The 9,333-nt window shown below is 44.0% G+C and overlaps 1 protein-coding gene across 1 annotated transcript in view; it reads left to right on the top strand.

Moving 5' to 3' along the window:
* The first annotated feature begins 359 nt into the window (after window positions 1-359).
* Window positions 360-9,333, top strand: part of CCNE2 (cyclin E2) — a 9,773-nt gene continuing 799 nt past the window's right edge. The window contains exons 1-9 of the mRNA XM_008935816.1: window positions 360-373; window positions 466-574; window positions 759-815; window positions 2,750-2,901; window positions 4,500-4,635; window positions 5,827-5,973; window positions 7,173-7,268; window positions 7,958-8,092; window positions 8,542-8,653. Of these exons, the coding sequence (XP_008934064.1) occupies window positions 360-373; window positions 466-574; window positions 759-815; window positions 2,750-2,901; window positions 4,500-4,635; window positions 5,827-5,973; window positions 7,173-7,268; window positions 7,958-8,092; window positions 8,542-8,653 (958 nt within the window). The remainder of the gene's footprint in view (window positions 374-465; window positions 575-758; window positions 816-2,749; window positions 2,902-4,499; window positions 4,636-5,826; window positions 5,974-7,172; window positions 7,269-7,957; window positions 8,093-8,541; window positions 8,654-9,333) is intronic.

Here is a 9,333-nt window from a genome sequence, read left to right as displayed (position 1 = left end):
ATCCCCTTGCTTGGGAGATGTCCTTTTACAGCGTCCCTCTCCGGGCTAGGTGAGCCCGGCTAGCCTGTGCCAAGCTGGCCTCTGGCACCCGTGGGCATCCCTGTGTAACCCACTTCACCAGTGTCAACCTGGCAGGCGTGGAGCTGCCTGTGTTCACACACCACACGTGTTCTCTGCTCAGGCGTCCCTCAGGGCACTAAAATACCTGAGCCCTCCTGTTTCACTGGTGTAAACTGTGCTGCTCATCGTGGTATGCCTTCTGATGCAAGTGCAAAACTTGGCCCTAACTTCTTGAGGCTGTATTAACTAACCTTATGTTATTCCTTTGATCCAGGTAAAGATCTGAGAACCCAAAGAAGATGTCAAGACGCAGGTAAGCCGTTAGCATTTAATGCACCAACCTTATCCATATTCATCTAATAACTGTAGCTCTCCTAACGTCCAATGTCTGTTTGCTCTCTGCAGTAGCCGTTTGCAAGCCAAGCAGCAGCAGCCGCTGTCCCATCAAGAAGAGTCTCCACAAGAACTGCAGGCATCTGAACATCTCCAGACCAGAAAAAGGAGAACAGCAGAGGTGACTGATGTGGGCAACTTGGAAAGTTCAATAATATTGGAAGTTGTCCAGTGAATTTGGGTGGGAGAATCTTAACTCTTCCGAGTTAGAAAGTGGAGCAGGAGTAGCGATAGTTTGCTTTAGCTTTAGAGGTGTGTGTGTTGGTCATTGTCAGTGTATTGATGTGTGTCTCTCCTTTCACCAGGAGATTAAGAAAAGAGAAGATGGGAAAATTGCTAAAAAACATCAATATGAGATCAAGGTAATTAAATCCTGCGTCCTGGTTCAAATTAGGTGAGGGACTCCATCTGGTTTATATTGGTGAATGTGAAGTTGTGCATTCCACAATAGGATGTATTGAATAATGGAAGTTTCTACCTTCAGGTATTAAAATCTATGGGAGCTTAGCATCTTTTTATGTGCTTTTGTTTTGTTTTGGTTTTTTTTTTATACATGGCTTTGTTGAAGATAAAGCATCCTTCAGTGTCCGACACTGAAAAACCAGTGCAGAGTAAGGTTATGTGTAAAAATGAGAATAGAACCAGATATTTCCGAATAATTCCATATGCAGAGCAGGTAAAGGCCTAGAGGCAAGTCCAAACAAGATCATTGCATTTGTTTCCACTCAAGGTATTGTTTCATGGACACTTAGTTGAGAAGACTCATAACTGTGCAGGCCCACTTTACTTCCATTTAACAGTTCTTCTGATTATTTAAATGAATTTAAGAATCTGGTTTAACTATCATAGGCTACTCCTAAACCAAGAGCAGATTAGAGTGAATTAGTAAAATAATGTTACTTTCTTTTGTAAATAATTTTGTTTGCAGTTACTCTGTAAAGCAAATGAGACTAACTGCTGTAGTGAAATAAAACTTCTGGCTGTGAAGTTGTTTTTGCAAACTTTGTGTAGAGAACGATGCTGTGTGAGTGTGTCAGCTGCACTTGGAGCAAAACCCTGTGTCACAGCTTCCTGTTGCCCAAAAGGGGGAATTCTTCTCCCCTGTCTTTCCTTCCTTGATACCTTTTCATGTCCCCCATCCCTTGCCTTGCTCCACTTTTGGTTTCATCAAGCGAACCAATAGGCAGGTTCAGCTTCCTAATTTGCCACCAGCAAATCAATGTTCTACCAGGTCAGTGAGTTGAATCAGCCCAGCAGAAGGGCTGACAAGCATCAAAGCTGACAAAAGTAGTAATGGGTGAGACTTGGGCAGTGAGGATGACAGGGGAGGAGGAGCAGGATCTCCCTTTTCTTGTAGCTGTGTGTGGTGAAGATCAGGTCTGCCGGAATATGGAACTTCACTCTTGGGCTCCTTTAGTCTGGTTTAGATATACCAAGGAAGTAGTATGTAGGCTGCCTTGCAGAGCAGCTATAGAGGAAAAGTCTGTGTTAGCAGCAGGCATTGCCATTCTTTGTGAAAGGTCCCCCCCAGCTCCCCTGGGCGTAACCGAAGTTCTGTGTCACCATTTTGAAGGCTGTCGGCCATTACAGCATTGCATGTGCTCCGTCCATTTGATACCTCCTTACTTGTATTGGTTATGCACAACTGAATAGGTATTAGTGGAACAAGTTGAGTTAACTAAAGTAATCTAGAATTCCTTCTCTGAAGCTTTCCACGTGAATAACTGTGCTCTTCTCCTTTTGAGACATTGCATCCCCTACTTGGCCCTGAGAAGCTGAGAGATAATTCACAGCTGCTGCTGCTTGCTCAGTGGGTATCTAGCTCTGGAGCTGAGATGGGTGGCTCCTCTCTGCAGTACTTAATGGGAAGATAACAAGTTGCTGAATTTCCACTGAGACAGTAGAACCTCCACCCTCTCTTTTCCCTCTGAGTAGATAAAGCAGATAGGACTGTAGTTCAGTAGCAGTGAGGACCTTTGTCTTAGACACTGTAACAAAGCAGCTCAAGCCATGGAGAGATGACTCATGGATTCATAAACTAAAGACAGTTGTCTTCCACAAAGCTGAGTTTTCCAAATTTAATAAATTTGTTTTTACATATTCCATCTTGACTGTGAAAGGCTTTGTTGGCATTTAATCTCTCTGGCTTTCTTGATTTCAGTACTCAAATCGATGCCGAGGTCCGAAAAGAAAGACACACAATACACATATTGCTGTTGTTACTGCCATCTGCCTCTCACCTTTCTTGCTTTTCTAGAAAAATCAGCATTTAAAAGATACCTTATTTATGTTGCAGAGTTGTTGGCCGCCCACGATAACAGGAGGCATCTCGCCTTGCATCATTATTGAAACACCTCACAAAGAGTCAGGAACCACTGACTTCTCAAGATTCAAAAAATACAGGTTCAGAAACCTCTTCATAAATCCGTCTCCTTTGCCGGAACTCAAGTAAGTTTACCAGATGCAGCAGTTGCTGTTTTATTGGAAATGGTCAACTACTGCAGTATTCTTGTGCAATCTGTTGTTGTATGGTGTTTAGACAGTACTCAACCCATGCCTCTGCTTGTCTTCTCACCTCACAAATGATTTGGTGTCCAAAAGACCCAGAAATTCTGTGTTTTGTTTTATTTGTTTTCCTCCATTTTGTAAACACTAGGCAGTTAACATTTGCCTTTCAGAAATATTGTTTTATAACATAGCACTGGACGCTCTGTGATTAAGAGGCACATAATGGTTAAACTAAACTTCTTTCAGTGCTATTGGAACTGCATGACCAAAAAATATTAAGCAAAGTTCTCTTTAAGAGTAAAAACGCATGGATACGCCACCCCCGTGGCAGTGGTGGCGGGGGGCAGCGTGGCAGTGCCAGGCAGGACGCCGCGTGCGGCTGCGCGTCTGGGAAGCCTCCCTTCTGCGGGGTGGGGGTGGGTCGCTCAGCCGACCAGATCCCATTTCTTGGTTTCTGGATTTCTTCTTAGCCGTTCAGGTGCCTGGATGGGTGCCTGGATGCTCTTTGTGTTAGCCTGGTGTTTAATGAGAGAGTTAAATTCCTTGCAATTCATGAGGGGAAAACTTCTGCTGAGGTGAATGAGAAGTGATGCAGAACATGAAGTATTACTTCTAAGAAGAGCTTTTCTAGAAACACCAAGTTTTTATTTTTCTGGCCAAAACTTGATCAGAACTGGGACATGTTGTGTGGTGATGTTTTGCCTCAGCTTTTAACATGGCAGCAGAATGGAACTGATTGGATTAGAATTTGTAGACGATACCATTGTAGACGATACCAGTGACCAGATTGTTTCATCTCTTGCTGCCACTGCTTGGGGAAAGAAATCTAACTCGAAATATTTCAGTAGGAAATCAGTATTGCATTGATTGAAGTGCTGTCCCTCTTAGCAGCTGTAGGATGAAAATTACATCTAAGAAAGGAACCACATCAATTCATAATGACAATAATTACAAAATAAAACCAAGCTATATTAATGGTGCAGGCATCTTCTTCCCAAGCAGACTGGAGTGTTAATAAATTATAAGTTAGCAGTAAACAAGAACACAGGTGGGTTTTTTTTTCTTTTGCAATAGCCTGTTTCTGAAGGAAGGATGAGTGAAGTTTAAAGATCATCTATAAATGTCTTTCTCAAACTGAACAGGATAACTTAATGAATGTTTTGTGTTTCTTGGAGAGTGGAGGGTTTTTTTCTTTTTTTATGGGTAGGGTTTGGGTTTTATCTTGGTCTCTGGATAGCCACCTAACTAGGCAAAATAAGAAGCTTGGGTTATATGGGCAACTTTGGGGTGCACACGTTCAGTTTTATTGTCTGTTCTGTAAAACTGGACTTGCTGATGATCTTGGCAAGCTGCTGCTGTTGTAATGTAAAATGTCCATAGTATACCTGCTGTTTTCCAATTACCCGAAGGAGCTTTTAGCACACAGAATTTTTGTTCTTGTTCCTGAATTCCTGTAAAGAATAAATAACACTTTTATACTTTATTTGTGAAGGTGTGTATATACCTAATGGTGCTTTGTGCAACTTTTTATTCCTTAGCTGGGGAAATTCCGGAGATGTCTGGCTCAACATCCTGAAGAAGGAGAACAGATATGCACACTGCAAACACTTCACATCACTACATTCTAGTTTGCAGCCTCACATGAGATCAATTCTGTTGGACTGGCTCTTAGAGGTGTGTTCTCTCAGTTTATCCCTTTGCCATAAGTGATGCCAGTGCAGTAGGCAGGCGAAAGCACAGCTTTCATGTAAAGATCTAATAGTAAAATGTAGGGTAATGATAAATGTCCAAAATAGCTGGCAACAAAAGGGTTACAAGCTACTGCTTTTTGATCCTCTTGGTGAGCTGCATTTATGCCTTCCCTTGCAGGAGAAACTGAACCCTCGATGAAGGGCAGCGAGCAGTAGTACTTAGTTCTTGCATTTGCCACACTACCTCCTGGGAAGAGGGGAGATCTGGTTTGGAGACACTTGTATTGAAATTGCTATAGACAGATTAGTTATGGAGCTCTGACTTTACATCTTGGACTGCATCTAAGCTGTGAGACAAGAGTGTCTGTATCGGGGAGCTGAGTTATCACTCTGGCCCTCACTGTGTCCAGGGCTTTTAGATGTCAGCCCCGACACTGTTTTCTGACTTTAATTAGTGAATTTTTAATTCTATCTTATGAGAAGAGCAGAATAAAGTAGTGCACTGGTGGCTGACATGTGAAGGTTCTTGATATGGACAGATTCTTATTTAAATTGTGCCATTTATTCATAGGGGGGCTGGTCTGTCTGTAGTTAGGTCTGACTTATTTGGAACAGTAGTTAATAGTATCAGAGTAGAGCATCAGTTGGCAGCTGTTAGATCAGGTTTAACGGAACGAGCTGGGGTGTTGCTGCCCACCACTTGCATTTTGGAAAGTCAGGAAGGGTGTTAATTCACAAATGAGCTTTCAACCTCATCTTAGGAAATAGCCAATAGTAGTAGTGAGGTTTTCTTCTGACTTTGTATCCAAGTGGAATAAGTGGGGTTTTTGCTCTTCTTTTTTCTCCCTCAATGAAGTTTTCTTCTTTCAGTGGAAAATCTTTTGTGCTCATTTGTAGGAAAACTGGAAGCAATTTAGACTGGGAGAAGTATTTATTCTGGAAGTGTGCTAGTGCATCATAAACAATCCACGTTTAGGTGGGAGCATAGGAAATGCTGTTTCCGGCCCCATACCAAGCACCGCATCCCAGCACGCAGGGCCGTGGGATAGTTTGTGTGTGCAAAGGGGGGAACTGTGCATGCTGTGCCTTACTCTTCGAGCTTGAACGCTCCAAGCTGTGTGTACGCAGAGTTTTGTAACAGAACACTGAGGTTCGGTTTTTTTTCCTGTTGTAGGTATGTGAGGTGTATGCACTCCACAGGGAAACCTTCTACCTAGCTCAAGACTTTTTTGATAGATTCATGTTGACACAAAAGAACATTAACAAGAGTATGCTTCAGCTCATAGGAATTACCTCATTATTCATTGCTTCCAAACTTGAGGTAAGAAGCACTGTTACAGGGGGCAGGTTATTAATTTGGGAATAACTAAGAAGACAGCAATAACACTTATTTCTTCCACCTGAATCTTTTGAACTTGGTGGTGTGCCTACAACACTGAAGGTCAGAAGGGGAAGGTTTTATTTCCTCTTTGTTCAGTTGTGCCCATGTTAATCTCTTGGAGCATAGTCTCTGTCCTTTCCTCAGCAGCGAAGGAGGCCACATAAACTTAAAAGGTATGCAGATGTGCTAGGAGTACTTTATTTTGTTTTGTCTTTCTCCAGATATACAGCAAACAATCTCAGGAATGGGCATGGGACTTGAACAAAACCAAGCCTACGTCTCAAACAGCCTGTACACCAGGCTGGCATCCCAATAAACCCAGTTAGTGCAGGTTTTCTCCTTTAAAGTGCAGCAACAGCGATACATCACACTGTGCACTCCATCACGAGCAGAGAGCCTATTTCTGTATAGCGTGTGGTAGGCTAGGCTGAGGAGAGAATTTGGGGTATTAAACTTTTATGCTGGGAACCCTGCCAGCCTTACTGTTTCTCCTAAAGCTGAGGTAGCTCCCTACCAGCAGCTGTCCACCCTAAGGAGCTGCATGGGGTATCAGGCCGTGGAGCCAGCTGGCAGGGAAGCAGTCACCTGGCCCCAGCTGGCATGACTGCATTATCAAAGCTTTCTGAACCATCCCTTCACCAGGATTTTCCCAGCTACAGTGGCTGTGGGATTTTATCTTGTATTTTACTAGCTTTTTCTTTAATAAATTAAATAAGTAAACCCGTGTGCCTGCGGGCGCTACGCGTGGCCTGCACCACAGGCTGCCCCCAGCGCAGCGGGGAGCGCCGGGGGAACAAGGGCGGGGTCAGTTTTACACCCAACAGGGTGGCTGAGCAGAAAGCAGAATAAATGAAAGAGTGCTCTGATTAATTGGTTGCTCAACATTTATTTCCCCCAAAAGACAACAGAGTTGCAATAAATCTGTTGTGTTTTACAACAGATAACATATGACCTACTTTGGTTTAGTATCTTCTCATCCTGCAAGTTTTAAGTCACTTCATATAATGAGAAAAACACTGTTGTAGCATCAGAAAAATTAATGTTTCATTATGGACTGAAAAGTATTTGCCTGTGTCTTCTCAAGCTTTCTTAGAGTTGTAAGGCGCTCTAATCTTCACGTTCCCTCTCTCCCTTTAAAGGAAATCTACGCTCCCAAAATACAGGAATTTGCTTATGTCACTGATGGTGCTTGCAGCGAAGATGATATTGTAAGAATGGAACTGATTATGTTAAAGGTAATAACTTGGCTGTGTTTGGAAGTGCTGGGTGAAAGACTCTGCAGCTGAGCCTTGTACTTTAGTGTCACTTATTCGCTTAGCCGAGGGACATGATTAGTACACCCCTGCTTTTTCAGAACACCGAAACCTTCACTGTATGTGCGGTAGAACTCTAAAGCCTGGGTGGGTGAAGGGGTTTCTCCCATGGGGCAGACTAGAGGGTGGTTGCTGTCCTACATGGCAGTTGCCAGGGTCCTTTGCTGCCCAGAAACAGGGGCCTCGAGGAGAGCCAGGAAAAAACTGGCACTGCTCAATGCTCCTTGTGCTGGAAAGGATCCATCACAGAACTCCTTTTACTCTTCCTTAGCAGAGATGAGCTGCAGGTTGAGGCAGTTAGCCTGAAGGCATGGGGGAATCCTCTGTTTGCCAAGCTTTTGCTGGGGGGAAGGTACCCAGTATAGATGAGATCCCACCACATGGGCCAGGGGATACATGTTTGTGCTGCTTGTAACACAGCCTGATCAAAGAGCAGTGAGAATACAGTCTAGAAAGAGTATTTGTACTTGAACTGGTACGTGGTCTTCAGTGCCTTTGGAGGATCTGTGCAGTAAGCTGAGCAAACTCAGAAGGGGAGGTGTGGGAAAAGGGACCACAAGCCAAAACTATCCTTGCATGGTTTAAGGTGCTGACCTGTTCAATATTTGCAGGCTTTAAAATGGGAACTCTGTCCGGTGACTATCGTCTCTTGGCTGAACCTCTATCTTCAGGTGGATGCTCTGAAGGATGTTCCAAAAGTGCTGCTACCTCAGTATTCTCAGGAAAAATTCATTCAGATAGCACAGGTGGGTGGTAAACTGTATCAAAAAATGCTTTTTGGAGGGATTACAAGCACAGCTGAACACACCCCAGAAGGCATTCAAGATGCTTGTTCTTGTTTCACCGCCCTGTTACTTTGTTAAGGAAAGTGCAAGTTTGACTCTGCCAGAGAACTTGTCCTTCAGTTTGAGGACAAGCACCCAGGTGTTTTTTGTCTCCCTGCTCTCATATTTTAAGACTTCCGTACACTGGAAAAGTAAAAATTGCAAATTTTTTTTTAAAGAAGATGCAAACTGGTTTGTGTCATAGCTGTAAGACCAGCTTCAAGTGTAATTTATGCCAAACTAAGACGCATGCAATTGATGCTACAAAGCATTGACTGTAGGTGGCCTGCTGCATCTGCATCAGTTCCTGAGACACCGGCTTACCCTGTTAAAACTTGTCACCTTACTTCCTCCACCCTTTGTTTGCTCAGCTCTTAGACCTGTGTATTCTGGACGTGAATTCTCTGGACTTCCAGTACCGGACGCTGGCCGCCGCGGCGCTCTGCCACTACACCTCCGCCGAGGTGGTGAAGAAAGCCTCAGGTAGGCAGGGGGCCTTCCGCAAGCTCGGCCGTGCTGGGGCGGGGAGGCTGGAAGCTGTTGCGTGCCTGCAGCTGCTGGGAGCACGCTGGGTTACCAGGCTGCCAAGGGGCAAGGGCTACATGGACACCAATAGTCTGTTCTGTGGGTTGGGTTTTTTCACCCTAATTTCATTCCCTCCCTACCACTATTTCAGTTCTTACAAAGACTCAAAAAAGGCGGAAACACTTTCAGAAGCCAAGTCTTTACTAAAGAAATGAAGCAGAATTATTGCTCTTGCTTTTGGGCTAATACTTCTCTAGGACTTGCACTTGTTTTGGGGATCATTAACTTAACCATACATTATTTGGCTGCCTTTTCTACTAAATCCAGTTACAAAGCAGCCAACCTTGTCTGTCAGCACCGAGTTAACCTCTTTGTGTAAACTCCTACCAGCCTGTCCCTGACGAAGTGGAGGGGAAAAAAAAAATCACTTAATTAAGCTCAGCACTTGTGTTGCCCAAGGTACTGTAAAGGTCTGTGACAATATAGTGTGTTTGTTGTAGTGTGGCTCAAAATCTTCTGTTTCAAATGAAAAACTCACTTCATCCTCCCCTGGTAAGCAGCAGGAACCCTCCTGGCCCAAGAGCTGCTTTGCTCAGGAGGAGACCAGGGCTCACCCCCCTCAGCCACAAGGCTCTCAA

Source organism: Merops nubicus, unplaced genomic scaffold (genome assembly GCF_000691845.1).
Source record: "Merops nubicus isolate BGI_N331 unplaced genomic scaffold, ASM69184v1 scaffold19552, whole genome shotgun sequence".
NCBI classification, from domain to species: domain Eukaryota; kingdom Metazoa; phylum Chordata; class Aves; order Coraciiformes; family Meropidae; genus Merops; species Merops nubicus.
This window is presented reverse-complemented; position numbering and strand designations above follow the sequence as displayed.